This window comes from Sardina pilchardus, chromosome 2 (assembly GCF_963854185.1).
Source record: "Sardina pilchardus chromosome 2, fSarPil1.1, whole genome shotgun sequence".
NCBI classification, from domain to species: Eukaryota; Metazoa; Chordata; class Actinopteri; order Clupeiformes; family Clupeidae; genus Sardina; species Sardina pilchardus.
The window spans coordinates 39,888,922-39,911,122 of record NC_084995.1 but is presented as its reverse complement, the minus strand read 5'-3'; the positions used below and the strand labels follow the sequence as shown (position 1 = coordinate 39,911,122).

The 22,201-nt window shown below is 45.1% G+C and overlaps 1 protein-coding gene across 1 annotated transcript; it reads left to right on the top strand.

Moving 5' to 3' along the window:
• Positions 1–1,024: 1,024 nt before the first annotated feature.
• nrbp2a (nuclear receptor binding protein 2a) lies at positions 1,025–22,138 on the top strand. The gene is made up of 18 exons (XM_062530432.1): positions 1,025–1,787; positions 13,534–13,656; positions 13,949–14,050; positions 15,385–15,474; positions 15,720–15,760; positions 15,935–16,029; positions 16,244–16,267; positions 16,840–16,923; positions 17,655–17,710; positions 17,820–17,915; positions 18,073–18,205; positions 18,423–18,525; positions 18,615–18,665; positions 18,754–18,889; positions 19,084–19,137; positions 19,244–19,307; positions 19,541–19,596; positions 19,985–22,138. The coding sequence occupies exons 1-18, from the start codon at positions 1,665–1,667 to the stop codon at positions 20,081–20,083; spliced, it is 1,530 nt and encodes a 509-aa protein (XP_062386416.1). The 5' UTR covers positions 1,025–1,664; the 3' UTR covers positions 20,084–22,138.
• The last annotated feature ends 63 nt before the right edge of the window (positions 22,139–22,201 follow it).

The following is a 22,201-nucleotide window of genomic DNA, read 5'->3' as shown; positions in this document are numbered from 1 at the left end:
GTCTTCATTGTGTTCTCCTAGCTGTGAAAACCTTCATTTGGGGTGGTGTGAAATAAAATGGGGTGGTGTGCAAAGTGTGGTGGTGGTGGGGTGGTTTGCAAGTGTTGCAATTTAACATACACAGAAACATACTGTAGGCCTAATACATTTAAAAGCAACCATTCATTTGAGACACAAATGCCTTCAGTGCACAAAAAGCCCCCATAAAGTGAGCTTGTTCAGCTGCAGTTGGTCCAGAATCTGACTCCCCAAACAAAACAAAACCTGAGATTAATTGGATATGGCACTATTCGCATATGCTGTGTTGGAGCAAGTTAATGCATTCTGCAGTAGGCTACTACATTTAAAAGTATCAAAACCTGAATTAGCCTATACAGATACATACACACACTTGTAATTCGCTTGGAAGACCCCTAGGTTAACCCTGAAGTTGAGATCAAGTGGACCTTCAATAGAGGGCGCTTTTGATCGATGTTTCGAGTGCTGATGGGGTTGTGCCTGCCGATCTTGGTCAAGCAAGCGCCCTCGCAACTGCACAGGCAGCAAGGCCTTTTTCTGCAACTCGTGAACACGTTCTGTTCAAAAACAAAATGTAAAAATAAATCATACATGTTTGTTGGAAGATATTCATTTAGTAACGTTTATCTCAATAAAAAAGCAAATGTTTTTTTCTATCGGCTTTAGGCTATAGCGATGCACCTCTTCTATCGGTTGCAATAGGCTACAGCTCCTAAAGTGGACATGTGTGTGTGTGTGTGTGTGTGAGAGAGAGAGAGAAAGAGAGAGAAATTACCTATTTTACTCCGAAGCAATTTAATGGGCGTAGGCTATTTGTAACTTGACCAGTGACTGAATTTACAGAATAGCATGGTTGGTACCATATTATGCGCAATAAACTTGAGAAATATTTGCATGGGGAAATTCCATTCTATCCACACCCCTCCACCCACACCCAGCACCATACTAGGAAATGCGTTCTCTTGCGCATTGTGATATTTTCAAGTGCATGGTTTAATAATAACAATAGTGTGTTCGGTTAACATTGTGGTTAACATGCCAGTAGTTTCGTGATATCAAGGACTGAAAATAATATCAATGTGTGGCGACGATGCATCGCTTTAACGGACTGCGTATATTTGGTTATTTACGGTAATGGTTTGACTTAGCCGACAGAGCTTGGACAGAGCTGGAAGAAGATAAAAATGATCCCAAGCTAGTCCAGGCGCGAAAGGAATAGGGTTTGTTTAACCATGCTGAATCGCCGTGAAACCATCCTCGCACGTAGCTCATGTTCGTTGCAGCGGCAATGCAAATAGTGTTTAACACGTGGTCAGATTCCGTATGGCGTAACAATTTTTTTTCGAGGATTCCTGAATCGTGAAACGGTGGCACACGCAAGGATCTCAAAGTGACAGTAGTCTTCGAAGGGGTTGCCTAGCCTAAGCTAGGTTTTAGCTTTTGTATGTATTTTTCTAGGCTAACGTTACGTTTTTCTTAAACCCATATACCTTATGGTTCTAAGGGTGAAGAGTCTGCGCCCTTGGCCAAATTTGATGAATCAAGGATTTGCATTTTCTCAGTTGTTGTGAGACGGACAGTGGAAATCTGGATGCGCAGTTCTGCCGAGAGGGACCAGGCGAGTAAATACACTACGTCAGGATAAAATGACGATGTCTGTCCCGGAGAGGATTTCTGGGTCCGGGGGCAACAAGGAGGAGGAGAGCGAGGATGAGAGTGAAATCCTGGAGGAAAGCCCCTGTGGACGCTGGCAGAAGCGAAAGGAGCAGGTAGGAGCAAAGATGAATGGTGCGGAATTCAAATATCCGAGCCTTCCTCATGCTGCTCACGCTCAAGCCCACAAGCGCAGCGGAAACTGTGAGGCAATGCAGCGGCCGATGTAATGTTTGTTGACACGGTATGTCGAATTGGTACTTTTACGGCTAGGGGATATTTGCGTCTGGTATTAATAATCCTAATTAAAACCAAGAAAGCAACAACAAAAAGTTGTTAACATTAATCCAAGTGTCCATATCATTCTGCCCAATCCAAGAGGCTCGCCTTTAGAGAACAATTATTCTCGAGCTGTATTAGTGGGAATCATATTTGTATAGATTAGCCCGTCGTTGTCATTAAAATGTGTTGACCTATGGTAGGCTAGGCTATTCGTCAATAGGCTATATGTTGACAAAAGAAAGCCTATGCTCTTTTTTTGGCAAATAAAACAAAAAAATCCAGCAAGCCACCTCTCTTTTGCAGCTAAGATGCTCACGCCATGATTCGCTCTGTTTCAAATTGTTTACCCAAGGCATAAACTTTACCCATAGAATATTGCCTTAGACATTTCTGATTAGCGATTGTTTCTCAGTGTCAAAGTGATGGTTTGGAGCTCTCATTACTTGGCTCTGTTTCTTGTGACCTTTCAAATTCAATGAAGTTGAGTTTTTGTTAACGATAACTCTCACTTAGGAATATCCCATCTTATCTTTCGAAGCACATGTGTTCTGCCTCTGTCACTTGATGATTTCCTATCAGGGCAACTTTTAACCCTAGTTAAGTTTGCGTGTTTTGCATAGGCCTACAGCTGGGGAATTAAGGGACTCCCTGGTCTTTAAGCACTTCTCCAAAATGCCACCAGTTTTCTAAACTGAGCTGTTTGTATTTCACGGAGAGTATGATTCATCTGTGTACAGTTTGTTTTGAATGTAAGGACACAATTCATTTTGAAGGAACTGGGTTGTCTTCAGATGACTCTGACTGATATTAGCAGAGATCCATTTTTTCGTGTGGTGAAAGGTGACATGGGGATTCAAACATGGCATTGAATCATTTCCTATCTCATAAACAGCCTGCCAGTGGAATACAGTCGTCACTGTTTCGTCCAGTCCACACTGAGTCAGTGTCGTAACAAGGTGCCTGAGGGCCGGGTGTTGGGCAAGACAGACCTGCTTATAGAACAACAGTGAAAAGCTACACTTGTTCTTAATGTTTTCCACTGAACAGTTCCCTTTTTCACTTTATTAGCAATTCATGGAGTGTGTGACATGGCCAAAAGAGGAAATATGGGAGTGAATACCTGTGTTAAACATGTTGTGCAGATGTTGAATTTGTGCTGCAAAATATATCAGTGGCAGCATTCATTCTTGACATTTCTTGTTAAGGTCCTCGGCAACTCAAAAAGAAAGATTAATAAAACAATCCACCTACCTGCGTTCATCCAACCATTTCTCTCTTCAGTTGACAGTTAAATAACCTTTAAGGTTAACCGTATAACCTTAAATGCGGACATGCCATATTCTGCGCAGATTCTGTGACCTTATAGTAATATCAAGAAATGGTAAGCTATTAGAGTCAGGGTGCCCTGAAGTCAGTTACCCTATTGGACACTACAAAACATCTGAACAGGTACAGAATTTCTCAATCTATCTTGCTTCAGGAGTCCTGCTCCCAAAAACATTTGCATGACAAGGCCAACCGTGTGAAATGAGTCATCATGTATTAAGCAGATCAGTGTGTCACGTTGGTACCTGCTTGTCAGTTCTGACACTGATGTGACGTTTCACATATTATATTGTGACGTGTTTCTGTGGTGGGGAGCTGGGAATGGGGTTAGCTTGGCGTCTTCCGTTGCGCTACATACCAAATGAGCATTTACCCTGAAGTCACGTGGTAGAACCTGTTCTAGTTTGTTACTTAAAGGTGAGTTTTAGTAACAGCTCGATTCACTGTGAAAAGTCAGTGTGGCAACCCGTTTACCCCCCAGTCACCACCATGCTGTTGTTTTTATCCTCAGCTGCAGCATCACCTGGGTACTTGTCAGGGCATCACAAGACCCTGGTAGAATTTGAGCATGGCTGTGATCTCTGTCCAGATTTGGATGCTTGACTGGCTCCTAAGAATGAGACAGAAAAAGAGGAACGGAGAGGTGAAACTATCACTCATGCTTCTCTTGCCTCATGTAACATTAGGAAGGACATCAAAGTGTTAGGGGTCCTTGAGGTATGCCTAGTGGTCTTTGTTTCATTGACGTACTGTATACACAAGTGTTATTGTCTAAATACTTGCGCTGTTTGGGGTGCAGACACAACCTTGTTTATATTGCAGTTTCGTCACATACAAGAACTGGATCTGATGAAGTCATTTCACATGTAGTCAGACAGCCAGTGGACCTTTCCAGGCAGGATTGCAAAACTCAGTTTCAGGTAGAATGATGAGTCGGATGCATTTTCAAATGCCTTACTGTACGGCTCATTAACTTTGCACAAAGGTTTTTTTTTCTCTGTGGAATTACAAATTGCATCCTTCTTAAATCAGTGAAAACACATACCTAAACTATAACATAAACATCTAGAAGTCCATCCACTTCAGGATGAAAGCAATGAAAGCGTTCTTATTCATGCAAGAACACTGTAACATGAACAACTTGAAGATCTTCTTAGGCTACTGCGCCAGAAGGCACCAGCCACCACCACTGAGGTAGATATATATTTTTTATTGCTACAATGCAGCCAAACAGTAGAATGACACTATAAACGGCTTCAAGTTGAGGCAGAGTTTAGAACCACTTACTCTGTGTGAATGCTCATTCTTTTCTAAATGCATGCATTAGGCACACTACTTAAATAACACTGCATGACTGAGGGGGACTGTCCCAGGTCGCTCTCTGTTAAATAACTAAGGAGAACGGATCCCTCGCCAGGCTGCTAGCTGAATAGCTTGCCAGCGTTGAAGAGGTGTGAGTGATGGCTGCTAAATTGTGAAGTCTGAGATGGCCCCCTCTGAGCTCACTCCCAAACAATTGCTGACCAGAACAGGAGTGTAATCCAGAACATGGACCCAGGTTGCCAACAGCAATCCCACGGAGTGCCAGCGAATGGCTTCAAGTGTCTGATTGATTTTATGTGAATTGTAAACTGAAGTTTACTAAACATTCGGAACAGTGCATGGAACTTACTGTAAGACTGTAGGTTGCAAGAAGTTTCATTGAGGCATTGCAGTCACTCTGAAATCCGTGACTGTGTGTTCAGATGTTTGTCTGGCCACGCTCTATTTGACCTGAGGAGACACGGGTTGCTTTTTAAATCTCGCCTTGTGAGTTGGGGTTGTGTGACCCTAAACAACCCTCGCTGCGGAACATATGTTAAACTTGCAGGGTCTTTTTTTCACAGTCGGCGGCTTTTCAGGCACTCAGCTGTGAGGGAGATTTCACTCTGGCTCGTGGCCAGTGTAAAGAAAAACCAGCGCGATCCATCTGTCTTTATGCATGAAGCCATCCATTTGGCATCCTCTCTTCTCTCTCTCTCTCTCTGTCTCTGTCTTCTCTCTCTCTCTCTCTGTCTTTCTTTCTTTCTCTCTCTGTCATTCTCTGCACCACCTCCCCTCTCCTGTTGCGAGACCCTTCCTTGATTTCTGAGAAAAGGCTGATGTTATGAGTGCACACACCCATGTTTCCCCAGCTCTGGACCTGGACAGTATCTTTCATCCTCCCTCGCTAAGGCCTGCAGCTGCAGTAACAGCGACAGCAGAGCCCTTCCCACTACCCTCGTACATTTACCCATGATGCAAAGGCTGCTTGGCACCAGGAAGTGGGAGGGAAGTGCACAACATTGTGGTTTTATGGTAGATCCGGAAGACTGGGTGTCTGTATTGTCAATGTGGAGAAGATGGCATGATATAACATTGGAGACTGCTGTACATATTGGGACCACGTGGCTGTATTCTCACATCTTCCTTTCATTTTCCAGGTTTGTTTTCTCCCTCTTTGGACAAACTGTATTGTTTTGTCAGTGTTTTTATGGCCTGCAGCGACTTAGAGACAGTACAGTCTAGAAGTGACCTTCAGGAGGGCGATCCATTGCAGTCACAGCACTGTATTAGATTATGAAGAGGCCTTCCTGTAAGCAGGGAGGCCAGGCCCCGCGCCAACAAATCTGTCTCCTCAAGGTAGCCCCCCTCGTCCATCATGGGAGTGTAATAAAATGGCTCCTGTTTGACTGTCGAGGCTGGGAACGTTCAATACACCGACCCATACAATCAGGTCTGCTGCGCATCGCAGCTCGGTGCAGTCCCAGAAAGTGCCCATTTGTGAGGTTGTGTCAATAAATGGATATCGACCGGCTCTCATTGGACATGGCAGAACCCCCGCTCATGCGTTTGGCTCCAGCTGCTGAAGAGTGAAAGTAGAGCAGCCGTCTCTAAATCGCCGAAGACATGACCGGGCCTGTGCGAGGTGGCCGGTGACGCCTTCATTCCAGCGGTCTCTTGGATCTGCTCCCTTCATTGTAGAGTTATGCTCCTTACTTTCATTGCTGGCCCCCTCTGGTGCACCAAAGACTTAGCCTTCCACTTGTGAAGCTTAAGCTGGATGTAAACAATCCCATTCATCCCATTCCCATTCATCTATGCACATGTGTCTTGTGCATGTACATATACATACATGCATACGTGTTTGTGTTTGTGTGAGAATTTGTGTGAATGCATGTATGTTGTGTGCGTGCATGTGTACAAGTTTGTATGCATGCACATGTTTGCATATGTTGCTCTCCATGTCTCCGGGCTTGTGGATATAGGAAATGAGATTGACAGTGCCGTGTCAAAGGGCAACTCCACCCGCACGCCCTCATCAGAGTTTGACTGAGGCTCTCTCAGCCTGCATGCTCCTCCTCTCCCCTGTTTGGGTCAGCACAACCAAAACAGGAGATTGGAGACGTAAACAATGTGACTATTTGACTCCGAGTAGCCCCCCTCTTTTCTTTAGGATGTATAGATTTATGAAAAAAAACAAAACATGGATACATAGAAGTTGGCGAGCCATCCCTTGCCGGTGGATTCCAAACGTTAGATAAAAGCGGTAAACACAGCTCTTCTGTAACAGCGTACGGCTCATTCCTATGGCTGCACAACGTGGCTGGAATAATCAGCTTTGCTGCCCGAGTCGCTTGGCACAATGCAGCCATTCATAGGCAAGGAATAACAGGGAAGCTATATGACAGCGATAGGTTGACTGAAATGATTGCCATCCTCTGGGTCTCTGAGCGGCAGATTGCTTCTTGATGACAGTCTGATTGTCGTGTCGCTCACATGCTTTTTACAGACTCTCTGAAGGAGTCATGTGATCCCACAAGGCGGCATCTTGTCTTGGAGAAAATGAAAGTGCTAGCTTCAAGCTCAGTGTGACGCCATACTTTTTTTATTCTGGCCAGAAGCCTTTACTGCAGATGTCTTCTAAACTGTGCTCACCCAGTCTATGACCATTGTAGGCCTTGAAAAATCAAATCTGTACGTGGATTCATACATGTTCGCAGACTGATGGCCTGCAATGTGTATTTCTAATTCTGTGCTGTCCCTTTAAACAGATCTACCTTTACCCACTTCCAGTGAACTGGTGCATGGAGGAAACGCATAGCAGATGGCCATTTCAGTTGAAACGTGACATCAGGATTACTGAGCCCTTGTGCTAGCACGATGCTCCATGCGTTTATTGTGTGCGCGAGTGTGTCTGTCTCTGTGTGTGTGCACATGTTCCGGGTCTGCTTTTGAACTCATCCAGTTGTTTGTTCTCCCATGCATAAGTGACGGGAGGTGCACACGTTACGTAACTCCCAGAGCCAGACAGAGCCTGTAGCCAAGCTCTTTTTTTTTTACAGGGAGAGAGAGAGAGAAAAAAAATCCTTGTCTTTTTTTCTGCCCTAATCTGTAATCCCAGTGTAATCTGGACCATGTTCAGTGATTTGCAATCTATCTAAATGAAGTGGGTGGGATTTCTGGCATTCGTTATTCATTTGATTTAAGGCTAAGAAGAAGCAACCGATGCAGAAGATAATTATGCGATCTTCCTAGGCACAGTTAGATGAGAGACAACATCCTCCCCGATCCACAAGGAATCCCACCAGCCCTAAAGAAAAGCAATGCATAGTCCAAACTACATAGATTTGTCGTCCGTCTAAATTTAGTCCTCTGAGAGCCAGGGTTTTTTATTGTTTATTTTAACAGGGGGCTTTTCCCCTCCCCTTCTGGGATACACGAGACGCAGGGAAAACATGTCCGACGTGTAGCTCCCCTTCAGCCGTCCATCCACTCCACTCCACCCACCAACACCCACTCCCACTCCCAGTGCATGTTTGTCTTCAGTCTTTATTGGGGGCCCAAGAGCCTGCTCCGCTTTGTTCCTGCTGCAAACGTGCTTCTGATCTTTAGCCAAAGGAGAAGCTCACCGTGGCATGTACAGTACAGTGGACAGATCCAGCACAAGGTCTCCTCTATGTGCTGCCACTCTCGATGAAAAGAACTCTTGAGTCCCTGGCATCACAAGCCCTGGATACAGCAGTCTCTGATATCTTTGATGGTTATGGGGCCGGGGAGGTGTGCTGTGCTGTGCTGTGGTGTGGTGGGGCACTGGGGGAAAAGAGAGGGGCCAGAGGGAACAATGCTCCCTGTCTGTCTGCCCCACTCTTCCCCGCGCGCGCCGCACAGCCCTGTCACAAAGCACGTCATTCAGGCGCCCGGGCCCTCCTGCGGTGGTGACTAACACCGTGTGGGACGGCAGGCTAAAACCAGCGGCCTGACATCATTCTTCCGAACGGGGCCGTCGTCGGTTTCACAGAAGTCCCTAGAAGAGGAGAGGCTGCTCTCCGTCCTTTAACACCCCAGCACCCCCACCCCATCCACACACACACACACACACACACACACACACACACACACACACACACACACACACACATCCATACACCTCTCCCAAGTCCTCGCACTGTGCGCCCAACTCTCTGTCCTCCCTCTGTGGACGTGAGCCTCCACCTCGTGCCCGCTGGTATTAGTCACGTGGAGGTGAAGGGACCGGGGTTCAGGGCGAGGTGCCTTTAGGTTCCGTCTTCCAGACGCAGTATCCACCACCACCCTCGCCCACCCCACCCCACCTTACCCCACCCCTCTGTCTGGGCCTGAGGTACGCGCTCACATGTCGGTGCTGCTGTGCAGCTCGCAGGCCTGTGATGTAATGCCTGCCGCCCCCTTACAATGCTCAGTTGAGATGGAGGAGGAGGAGGAAGAGGAGGAGGAGGAGGCGGTGGCTCTGCTCCCTCTCGGGGCTTTGCTGAGTGTGACGGGAGAGCGCTTTTAGCGCAGAGTCACATTAGCTCAGTTTCAGGATAAGACGTGCAGTGCTCGCAGGCACACACACACACACACACACACACACACTTCAGACTCCATGCTCTCAGACAGTTGCCAAATGCAGACTACAGCACAAAGGGTCTGGCAGTAGACCCATCTTTACTGTGCAATGAACTTTCTTATTTTTCTCAGTTCACTGCACTCTTTCTCCCTCTTTCTTTTCTTTCCCCCCCATCAGACCAATGTTATGTCCCTCAGACACATACACACACACACACACACACACTCAGAGGCCATTTCCCTGAGCCCATGTTCTTGTTCTCATTAAAACCGCGCATGAGAATGGCTTGTAGATGCCCCGATAAAAGGTCTGAGGCGGGGACCGTGTTTAGCAGGAGGCGGTGTGGGCTGCAGGACTCTCGTCAGGATGAGATGAGAACAGGGCAGCCAGCCCCATCAGCACTCCACTCTGTCAACACGGCAACGCGGCACACAGCTGGCAGCAGGAGCCGGAGAAGAGCCCAATCTGGTCCCTGCTCAAACAGTGGCGCTCTAGCGCTGCCCCGAGAATAGAAATCTCAGACGCGAGTTGGGCAGGCCTGTATTTGCTTTCAGGCTGATCAGAGGCATCATTGTTGTTGTTGAGTTTCATCCAGGCTGTCTGGAGCGTTTGTCAGACTCGCTTGCATGTCTCGTGAGCTTCAGCTATTTTAGCCCGAAGCCAGCATCGCCTTTCAGGAAACGTTGTTTTCCCAGTCAACACACATCTACGGGTGGGATTGGCCGTTCACTGGATTCTTTATGTTCTGTAGGCTAAGCCCCTGCCAGCGCACACACACGCACACACACACAATCGCAACCACAACAGAGGGGAGTTTAAATGCCTTTTCCCTAAAGCCCCACTGTTTTGGGTTATAAATCACAGAGCCAGTGAATAGTTGGTCTGTAGTGTACAGTTCCGTCTCAATGCTGGAGAGAAGTGAGGGAATGTGACTGCCCAGGCTGGCCCCTGGGTTAGATAACCCGAAATGACCCAACACAGCTGTATGTTTGAGGTACTCCACTTCCTGTTTGAACCTGGAGGACGTGGAATGGCAGCTGAGAAAGCCAGAGTCACGGATCGCCTCCAGCTCTGCCTGTTGGAACGCTTTCGCAACCGGCCTTTTATCTAAACGTGTGGCCTGGCATGCCGTGACACATTTTTTTTTCTATCCCATTGTGAATGTGTCTGAGGTGGAGGCACAAAGTGGTTTCTTGTTGTCTGAAGTGTGTCAAGCCCTCTGGATACGTGCGTCCACACACACACCCACACACACACCCACACCCACACACACAGACACTCCCACACACACACACACACACACACACCCGCACCCGCACACACACAAATGCACACAGAAAAAGAGAAACCCTGCTAACAGGGTGGATTTGTTTCCCCAAGTTGGGTATGACGCTTCCCCATAACTTTTTCCATTACAGTCAGTATTAGTGTTCCATTGCTGTTCTCAAAATACAAACAGGCCCGCAGGATTGCCGTGTTGCTGGACAGCATGTAGCCCCTCCCGGCCAGCTCATTTCGGCGTTCTCTCCTTCAGGTCACCTTTCCCCTGGCCTCCATGCTGGGGGGACGGTGGGGGCATCCCTCCTGGGGCAGAACCTGCACCTGCAGCAGCTCCGAAAGTCCACTCCACTCTCCTCTCTGACCCCAACACTGCAGCGCTAGTCAGCAGATTGAGGGGGCACAGTCCGAGCGGACGCCTCGCTCCGTCATTTTTTTTTTTTTTGTGCGCATTTTTCACCTCCCGGCGGAGCGGAGGAGGCCTCGGGAGGTCGCGGAGGTTTCTTGGTATCGCGCCCACTCGCTGGCTGCAGATCAGCGTGACGGATAGCACCGTCTGCCGAGATTGCAGAGAGAGGAGCGCGACGTGATAAAGCGATAAAACTGCATGGCGTTCTCTGAGGCAGAGTCCTCAGATCACCGGCCTGTGAGGAGATAGGTGCGCTATATATCACGCGCGGACAGAGGCAATAAAGCAAGGGCTGGGCTGCCTCTTGACGGAGGCGGCGGGCGGCGCGAGGAGGCCCGGCCTCATAAATAATGGCGGGCGCTGTAATTGGAGGCTATGACGGCGGAGGCCATACAGTAGCGGTGAGGAAAGGGCCAGTGTCAGGGCAGGAAATGAAACCTAGAGGGTTTGTTTACCGTGGGGATCTCTGCACAGCAGGTCACATGTCCACGAGCCAAGAGAGAGCCGCTTATGCATGCATGACAACCTGTGTCAGCCAGGGGTTAACATGGAAATGGAGTGACCGGCGGGTTAACATGCAAGTGGATGGGCCGAGTTTACATGGAAATGGTGTTCTCTCCTGTGGCTTACTGCTCTCAATAATTGATTACACTCAGAATTCAGCGAAAACGAACATTGAAAAGAGTGAAGACTGATATTACTTTGTCAAATCTTTCAATAGAGTAAATACATTACTTCACATTACTTCACCCCTGTTTTAATCTCGTTCACATCCTGTTCAAACACGTCTCTCTGTGTTGTGATGCTTAGAGAGGCATGACCTCACTCTCATCACTATCATTACCCACGATTCTTTCCCAGATTAGCTGCAATGTGGGATGCCCCTGGGCTCGCCTTTGGTTCTGGAGAGGAAGTAGAATTTTTTTTGCGGCAAATTCTTTCACACTGCTATGCAAACATTCTCCTCTAGATTAACAAGCACGCAGAAAAGCTAATAAAGCCCAATCGGAGCTGCCTTGAATAGCCCCGTAGGTTGAGCATGCTCGGTTGATATCTTTGTCATACATCCACTGCCAAGCAAAACCGTTTTTAGCCAGTGTTGAGCCGGACGATTAAAAAGTCTGGCACCGTGCAGTGCAGTGTGTCGCTCTGAAAAGGCCTGGTTTAGATTCAGGGGGGTTTTATTAACGGATGCAGTAGTCTACGCTTCAAGCCTTAAGTAACCCTAAAGCACGGTCCTGTCGGGCTAACCACTAACAGGCCTGCGGCTGAGGGCCTGGCAATAAACTGTTTACATGTGTTTATTTTAAAGATCAGCCAGTCGAGAGACTGTGTTAGACGCAGTGGCTCTTCTAGACTAATTATACATCCCGTGGCTCAAGAAGCCTGTAATCAAGCCTTGCAAACAGGCACAAAGAGGACGACCTCCTCTACTGCCGTCGGTAACAGAGTTGTGAAAACACTGCGCTTTACAAACCTGAGGTACTCAATTGATTGAGCGTGTTGGCAGTAATTTTTTTAGCAGGGTTTGTTTTTTTGTTGTCGAGTTATGCAGACCTCCCTATGCTTGCTCTCTCACCATTGTTCGGCTTTTTATACACTCCTTCAGTTTGTTTGTGTAACGTTTTTTCCCCAGTGCTGTTTTCTCTTTCTCCTGGCAATTGACCTGGTCTGATCTTGTTCTCCGAGCGAATAGGTTCAATGCTAAGTGCTGAGAGAAGGCTCTTGTGAGCGCGCTGAGGCCATGTACCCACCGAGGTCCAGGCTTGGACCTTAAGGAGAACAGCTGTATCGCGGCATGTGGGGAGCATGTGACATGAAACCAGCTCCAAAAAGCCCCCAGGGGCATGTTAGCGTGTGGCTGGACCGAGAGGCAAAAACCTGTCCTATAAATGGACACTTTTTTTAATGAGAAACTCTGCCTTGTCCTCTCTTTCCCTGAAATGATGAGGAAAGCTTTTTTTTTCATCTAGACAAGACTGTCTGGAGTTTAGGTGGTGTTTGTGAAACTAATAAAATGTCACTGTAGGTGTGGGTGTTTACATTGCAACACAGGCAAGTGACTACTACAGCTTATCACAAGAGAATCTGCTTGTGTTGTGTTGAGAATCTGGGTGTTGTGCCTCCATAAATGCAGAGCCAGTGCTCGTCAGAGTGGTGTCATGCTGGTGGAGACAGCTCAGGGTGGGTGTGGCATGGTGTGGTGTGGAATAGACAAGTACTGAGTGGCCAGTATTTTTCCCTGACCTACAGCCTACTCCTTTAAAGCAACACTAAAGAAATTTTCGTAACCTAAAATAATGTTTCCAAAATCATTTCAGCGGTTCATCAACTCGTAGCATGATGAACGGCACTTCTGCATTCACTTCGCGGCCCTCTATCGGCTATAACCGCACTATGTAACTTTACCAGATCGGGTAGCGTACCTGTAGTTCGATGAAATGAGACATAAGAAACTACAAATTTGACTTGCTTTGATGTCGCAACACATCATACTTTCACTTGTCTGTGGACATTGTTATTTGCTGGATAAACAAATAGCGAGCGTGCGGCAGAAGAAAATTGCTTTAGTTTAAACATGTAATTTCTGCGTTTGCTCAAATTCAGGATGTTTTTCTATATCCATGTTGCTTGTCGTTATTTCATCAATGCCTGTATTTCTTGTGTGTGCCTCCAGCTCAGCCAAGGAAATGTGCCTGGGATTGAGAGCGCCTCCCTGGCCATGGACACGGAGGAGGGGGTGGAGGTGGTGTGGAACGAGGTCCAGTTCTCCGATAAGAAGGTCTTCAAGTCTCACGAGGTAGAGCTCCTACCTACCCTCCGGCCTCTTAAAGAATCCATTTACCATTATGTTCTTTTCAACGATGACCCTTCCATTTGATCTCCAGAGTGCATCAGTGCAAATTGTGTGTGTGTGTTAGGTGTGGTGGGCTTTCAAGAAAATATTTGACTCAAGGGGTATTCAGCTAGGGCTTCAAAACACAAGGTACCAATTAAAAATGACCTTAACCCTAGATCCGTGCTTAACACTCTCTTTTTGTCTGTCTCTGTGTGTGTGTTTGTGTGTGTGTTTGTGTGTGCGCACGCCTCAGGACAGGATCAGGGAGATGTTTGAGAACCTGATGCAGGTGGAGCATCCCAACATTGTCAAGTTCCACAAATACTGGCTGGACATGAGGGAGAGTCGGGCACGGGTGAGATGGCCAAACACATGCCCATACACACACACATATTCGGTGGATCTCGGATCTCAAAGGCTGCGTTCAGACTGCCAGCCAAAATCCGATTTTTAGCCCATTCAGATTTGAATCGGATGTCACTTTTGTAGCCTGAACAGTGACTGATCACATTTTCCTCCCGATTTTCATCCAGATCATGATTTTTGCTAAACGGATCCAAACCTCATCCAGGAGGTAGTTTCATATCGCATTCGTATCGGATATGGACAGATGTGTCTCAGTCTGAACAGCTCCCAACACTCAGATCGGTTTTGACTGTCCGTGACATGACTTTACGTGCTTTACGCACCTGACCACCTATTTCGAGTTGTGGAGCAACGTTATGTCTTTTGACCATGTTATATTAAAATTTTACTAAACAATACTCAATGCTAAACAGTGCATTATGCAGTCTCTGCTCTGTTTCTATGGAAGTTGCAAGAATCCATGATGTCGTTAAATAATTAAATAGCCTTCCAACAGTTTGAAGCGGAGCTTGCCACCGATTAGTTTCGGTTTCTGTCGTGCAAATGCGCACAGGCATGCATGGATTCAATGAACACTCACCTAGTTGTATTGTTCTATGTTTAATCACATCAAATTAGCAAGTATTTCCTCCTGATGACAGAAACGTTTGTTTTCGTTGCTTCAGCAACCTGTCAGATCTGTTACTAATGTGACCCAGTCTGAACAGAGCCATATCCGATATGAACACTTGCTAAAAGCAGTGTGGACAGTCAGCCCTAAAAATATGAGATACGGATATGAGAAGGAATCAGATTTGAATCAGATTTGTCTGCAGTCTGAACGCAGCAAAAATACACACACCAAATTATCATTTTTATGTGCACTTTCGCTCACACACATGAACACACACACACACAAACACACGGTCACCAACTCCCTCAATTGCACTTTGCACACACTTTCACTCACACACCTAAAGACATACATATGGGCACATTTAAGATTGTGCTTTGTCTAAGTTATGTCTTTATGCATCCTTTGAGTTCCACATTGAGTAAAGCACGTATGATGTCATTCAGAGTTGCAGACTTTTTTCCAGTTAAACGGCCTGTCAGCACAATGTGCCGTGAAGGCTGGGCTGGCTGCACACATGCTGCACATACGCTATTCCTAAGAACAGCTGTGACATGTGATGATTCCAAGTCATTTGGTTATTTAGAGTCGGGTAGGATTCTTAAGTTGCCGACAGGCTTCAAGGAGAGAACATGTAGAGACACACACACACACACACACACACAGACACACACTCTCTGCCTCTCACACTCTCTACTCTCTGTCTCCAGGTGATCTTTATCACAGAGTACATGTCCTCAGGAAGCCTTAAACAATTTTTGAAGAAAACCAAGAAAAACCACAAGACTATGAATGTGAAGGTGAGATATATGTAGGCATTGGTAAAAAATACTGCCGTCCTTGTTTTGTGTCTACAGCGCCCTCCAGTGTTCAATGGTAAACACAGAGGAGTAATCTGGTACTGCTGTCCCCTGTCCCGTCTTTGCTCTCCATGTCCTCCTGCTGGTCTTCGTGCTCCCGTTTTCATTTCACTCTTCCTGTGTGTTTCTGTTCTTCTTGTCCGCTCTCGACCTCCTCGTGACGTGCTTGTGTTGGTCTGTCTCAGGCCTGGAAGCGGTGGTGTACGCAGATCCTCTCAGCATTGAGGTAAGCATTGAGTCATGCCATTCATCGCTGGTTTAGCTAAACCAATCCGTTTAAATAACTGAATGTAGTATATTGTGATGCTCTGTTATCGAGTGTATAATGTACTGTAGTACTGTGTTGTACATTGAATTGGGTTAGTAAGGTTGTGACATTTGTGTTGTCCTTGCTCAACAGTTATTTGCACTCATGTGATCCGCCGATTGTCCATGGCAACTTGACTTGTGATACCATTTTCATACAACATAACGGACTCATAAAAATCGGTTCAGGTAAGAACAAACACATCAAAGTTATAATCACGGAATAGTAATACCCACTGCCCACTTTGTTGTACTTCCTTCAAAAATCCACATTTATGACAAGCAGATTAGAATTAATCCAATTCTAGTTCATAGGTGTCACATGTCTTCCTTGCAATTTGAATGTTCAGTGATGCTCTCTCTTTCTTTCTTTCTTTCTCTCTCTCTCTCTTTCTCTTTGCAGTTTGGCACAGGCTGTTTGTCAATGGTGAGAATCTTTCCCTGCTCTGAATCACTTCTTAAATGATTTTTTACTAGTCTGTGAAGAGCTTCAAACTACACACAGAGGAGAGACTTTAGACATTTTTGCGTGTTGAAAACCTCATTAGCTCATTTGGTTCTGTGATAAACACTTGTTTTCTTGCCAAGTTACCCCTTATTCAATCCATGTGACAATGGAATGTCAGTATGCTTGAATTCGGCGTTTGGTGAACTTCTGTTTTGCCTTTGTAACTTCTCTTGTCGTGACATCCCTTTCCACCAAACGATGTGCCCATGAATGCGTCTTTGTAATCCCATTCAGTTGTGTGCCTTATTTACTGTTTGGCTAATTAAATGAAGACCGCGCTCTTCCTCTATGAGTACATTCCAGCCGTAAATGGCTTATGAATATGCTTCACAATGTGTTTACTGTGGTTTACAGACTGACGTGAGTACTTACCACACACACACACACACACACACACACACACACACGCACACACAGACACACACATACAAACACACACAAGCATACACACACATGCATGTTTATCAAAACTGCGTCTGTCCTTTCCTTAGTGTTCCCAGAGGCGATCCACGGGAACGTGCACCAGCATCGAGACGAGCAGAGGAACCAGCACTTCTTTGCTCCCGAGTATGGCCGTGAGTAGCCGTCTCCTTCTCTTCCTGAGTTTGTTTTGTCTGTCTGATTGTTATCGCTCTGTTCTTTTTCCTCTCTCTTTCTCTCTTTTTCTCTGTCCATCTGTCCTCAGCACATGCCCCCCCCCCCCCCCCAGGACCTCACTCACTCTCTCAGTCATGCTTGCTGAGTACCCCTGTGCTGTTTTTCACGCTTGGTGTTTTACATTATGTGCTTGGAGTCACGTTGTGTTATGCCAGGTTACTCTATGAAACATGTCGCCTAGAATGACATTTGAGCTGTGCAGTATGGCCTAAAATTTACATCACAGTGTAATTTAAAGCACGGACTGTAATGACTGTGTATTCGTTTCGTCTTTGAATTTCAATATAAATTCCTCGGAAGGGAAAAACCACAGATATGGCACCCGCATGACCGCTATTACTGTACTCTTAACCATATGACTTAGGAATAGGTCATATTTCACATCTCACATAGGAATCTTAAGTAACTCCTTTTTTAATGCAATTACTGTATGTCATTGCCGGTATTGACGCAATTGTATTCATTCCAAAATAACTTTTTGCAAACCGTGTGCATGTTTGTGAATGCTGGTATTGTCCACATCCATACCTTAAGGCAAATTCATATTGTTTGTCCATTATATTGTTTATACCTTACATCTGTAATTTGTATCAAGTGATGTAACATTAGGCTGATTGGGTTATACCCCTCTGGTTATGTCTCGCTCTAGTTTCTGTGGATGACTACTCCATTGACATATACTCCTTTGGCATATGTGCCTTGGAGGTAAGTGCCAACTCTGTGGTTATTAAGTTTGCATTACCTAATTGCACAAGTAATGAAAATCAGATAAGAAGATAAGAGATTGATTTTGAGTCGTAATTTCTTTCTGTAGATGGCCGTCTTGGAAATTCAAGCCAATGGGGACACTGCTGTGTCTAAAGAAGCCATAGCTTATGCTGGGGAGTCCTTGGAAGACCCTCTCATGAGGGTAAGATGCATAAAAGATCGTAGGTTTGCCTACACTCTTAATCACAAAGAGGACGTTTCGCATCATGGCAGTTTACCAAATGTAACAGATGTTGGCGGTCTTGTGTCTTAACAGACGTGTTTGTGTGTGTGTGTTTTCTTTGTTCTGTTGTGTGTAGGAGTTTAGTCAGTCTTGTGTGCATGCTGATCCTAAGATGAGGCCTACTGCCCATGACCTGCTGTTCCACAGGGTTCTGTTTGAAGTGCACTCCCTAAAACTGCTTGCAGCCCACTGCTTTATTAACAATCAATGTGAGTATGCAGAGACTGATGGCCACATGCTGGCTGCCAATACTGATGGCAGAAGTGACTTGTGAGTTCTGGACTGTTTTGTGAATGTACATTACTTCATGCCCTCTACTAGATTCTTCCAATAGAAAGTAGAAAAAAACACATCTATTTGATTGTTTGGTTTGATGATATACAATGTCCTGATATTTGTGTGTAACTTTGACCAACTTTGGTCCAGACCTGCTTCCAGAGAACTGTGTGGAGGAAAAAACTAAATCGTATGATCCAAATGGTATAATGGCAGAAATTTATCATGTTGATCGCCCAGGAGTCCAGCTAAAGTAAGTGATTTTGGACACCATAAATGAATATATGAATGGATGAACGAATTCATATGAATACACATCACATAGCAATTGTTCTCTTGAAGGTACTCCCATGTTTCCCCTCTGGAGCTCGACAAATTCTTAGAGGATGTCAAGTAAGGGACAATACTATTGCAACTAATCAAGTAAGTCATGAATTTCATTGTGCAGCTGAAGTAACATCATCTTTTTTCACTTGTGCAGAAATGGGATCTATCCTTTGATGAACTTCGCGTCCCAGAGACCGCACCCCATCCCCCGTGCCCTCTCCCTGTCTCAGGAGCACATGGAGACGGTGAAGACACCCACCCCGGAACCCCAGGAGACCGAAACTAGAAAGGTGAGCGAGGTCGACGTGACTTGGTGAAACTAAAGTGAGATTGTAATGAATAGGGGTTAGAAAGATTAAGACCGGTATGAGAGGATGACACAAATCAGGTGTGTTGTGGTGTGGTAGGGTAAAAGTTATGGCTGTTCCACTTGCTTGGCTTAATCTGTGGCTCAATGTCTGTGCTTGATGTCTTTGCCTCCTAGGTCGTTCAGATGCACTGTAATTTGGAAGCCAATGAGGAGGGAACCAGAAGTCATGTGAGTTGCCACATTTTGATAAACATGTATCCTTTGACCTGATGACCATTAATACCATGAGTTTTCAAATCTCAACTTCTCAAATTCTCAACTTTTGTGTTTGTAGCTCTCTCTCTTTTTGAAGATGGATGACAAACTTCATCGCCAGCTCAGTTGTGATGTTCTTCCCAGTAAGTGTTTTTAAGCCATCCTTGTTTTTTTTCTAGTGGGAAGAGAACTTCAAAGATGAAATATATGTTTCCAAGGAATACAAGTCGGGACATTATGTGATTCCACAGTCTGAAAACTATACACTGTTGTAATCTTCAAGTCTTTGACTGACGTTTGTGGTCAGAGTTCCAACAGATTTGAGAGATTATTTTGCATATATAAAATTAATGTGATAAATAATTATGTCCCTCAGCGGACAGTCCAAAGGATTTGGCCAGCGAGCTTGTTCATCACGCATTCATTTGTGAGGTAAGAGGGCCAACCCCTTAGGTTTCCTGAATCCGTTCATGTCTACTCATAGACACAACAGAGATCAGCTTTCAAATCGGTGAAATTCCTGTCATCCAGTTAATTGTCCCTGATGCAAAACTAATTTGTCTGGATCTTAATACCTCTAAAGTTACTGCTCTGAAACTTTAAAGGCACTGAGCCAATGAATGAATGAAAAGTGCTAGCTGACTGAATAAAAGAGGCCCAGCCTTGGCTAAGCAGTCAAATGCATTCTATAACACAGAGCAGTACCATTAGACGTTTTAGGATGCACCCACTTAGGCAGTGCACTTAAGAGGTCAGTGCACTTAAGAGCTGCTATCCAGAGTCACTTATGGTCTTGTTCTATGCCTGTGTTATTATGCAGGAGGACTGTGAGAAGCTGGCCGGCTTCCTGGAGGAGGCGCTGGGTAAACACTGGGATGGCTCCTCTGCTGCTGCGCCAGTGGTGGCCCTGATCCACTGAGACACACTCAGCTGTCAGCGTGGGACCATGGACATGTAGTTTATGGAAAAGAGAGGGAGGTGGAGAGAGCGAGAGAGAGAACGAGGGGACTGGACTATGTATCATTGCTGCATAAGGAGGAGACTGGGCAAGTCTCACAAATCATGCACAGACAGCAAAGGCATTCCAAAGAGGTCTTACCGGAAGCCTCAGGAAACTCTAACTGGCAGAGGACTACATGAGGGAGGACTGAGGACTGAGCAGCTATCTCACCATGCCACAGAGGCAATATTCCATGTGACTCCATACATTTTGTTTTTTGTTTTTGTAAATGTTCACTGTCCCTTTTTTTCTTTTTTTTTGTGTTGTTTTTATGGGTTTCATGTGTTTATGAAAACCGTCCAACCCTTTCTGAATTCTCATCTTTGGTTGCATCCATTTTATCATCCAGATGACCAAAGACAGGGAAACCGCTCTGCTCCAAAGACAAGTCAGAAGGCACGTGATGTCAGAGCATCAGGAAGGCACCGCAAAAACGCTTAAGGTCCAATAATATGAATGCTCCCTAGTCCCAGCAGAGCATCTCTTTTTGCCATCTTAAAATGTCTGTTCTATTGACAAGACTGATTTGAATCTATATCATTACTCGTATTAAACATGTTTGTTCTTAATGCATTATGTTTAAGGCTGGATGGTTCTCAGCTCTCAACACTTTTGTCATCCTGCCACTGTTTTAGCATCTCTCTTTGTGTACTTGTCTTGGTCAGGAATTCTGTGGCAGTGCTGTCCTGTACACATGTCCTATCTCCCCTCTAAACCTGAATTAGACACTTAGCGTTAAAATGCAGATTGTCGTCCCTGTGTGTAATTAGATAATATAATGCACTAAGTGCCTCAGTTAGACAGGAATGTGTCAAATCTGTATTTGCCAACCTTGCTGGCTCCTGGGTACAGCACATAATTTTCCAGTTTCCAGATATATACAGTGAACAGTTTCCCCAACAGGTGTCCATTACTGAGGGGTAAAGATACTTTGTAGGTTTGTCTCTTCATTGGTACTTTTCTTGGAATCATCATACATCTCATCCATACACTGAAATTTAAAAGTTACGGTCAATTACCAATACAAATAGACAGACAATGTAATGTACAAAGCTTGAAAATGCAAGGAAACAAAAATGGATCACTCATCTGTGTTTTAAGTCACAATGTTAACCCCACTCCGTTTTGCGTGTGAGTGAGTGAGTGAGTGTGTGAGTGTGTGAGTGTGTGAGTGTGTGAGTGTGTGAGTGTGTGAGTGTGTGAGTGTGTGAGTGTGTGAGTGTGTGTAAATGACATCTCCAGTAGGCTACACAGCATAACTACGTTCTATTTTGTTAGCACACAAATTGACCCAGTTTACACTACACTGACTGGTGCGTCTACATTATGAAAGTATTTCATAAACTTTCCTGAAATACTGTAATACATCTACATCATTCACACAACCTTTGCTGCAGAAAGCCTTCAAGGGGGTGATTTCCTGAATCACTCTGTAGGCCTAGAGGTATACAGTATTTAATGCAACTTGAATACAATAATCTTTGTTTTTTTTGTTTTTTGTTTTCAGTTTCAGTGTCTCTGTACCAGTATCAGTGAGACTGCATGTTGAATGATGACTGCTATAACACTTATTTAAGACATAAGTTGGCATGGTGTGCATGACATCTTTCAGCTCATTTTCAAGTAACATCTTGTTTAGAAGTCAACTAAAGCTGGGTTTATTTTTGAACGCATTCAGCAGAGTATTATTTGGTAAATGTGTGTATCTCGCTAAGGCCGAATCATGAAAATAAACTACAGTAAACGGGCAACTTGAATGTGAATAATAACAGCAATAGCCTTGAATTCACATGTGATTGCCTCCATGTCTACTCTGTTCTGTCAATATCAAAATGCCTGTATGAATGAAGCTGCCTAAGCTGTTATATATTAAGAAATGTGAACAAAACATAAAAAACTGGCTGTGTGGAAGCCTTTTTCATTACCAATTGTGAAAAGGTTCTGTTATTACTAATAAAAAAGAAAAAATAAATATTTCTTCCAGCAATTGTTCATTATTACAAGTAACCTCTCTTCATTTTACAGAACGTTTTCATG

Bases quoted from the DNA above. Each gene is read 5' to 3' on its own strand.
- nrbp2a (XM_062530432.1), top strand. From the start codon at position 1,665: ATGACGATGTCTGTCCCGGAGAGGATTTCTGGGTCCGGGGGCAACAAG. The intron at 16,268-16,839 runs GTGAGAATCTTT...TCCTTTCCTTAG, and splicing joins GCACAGGCTGTTTGTCAATG to TGTTCCCAGAGGCGATCCAC. The intron at 19,308-19,540 runs GTAAGTGTTTTT...TATGTCCCTCAG, and splicing joins CAGTTGTGATGTTCTTCCCA to CGGACAGTCCAAAGGATTTG.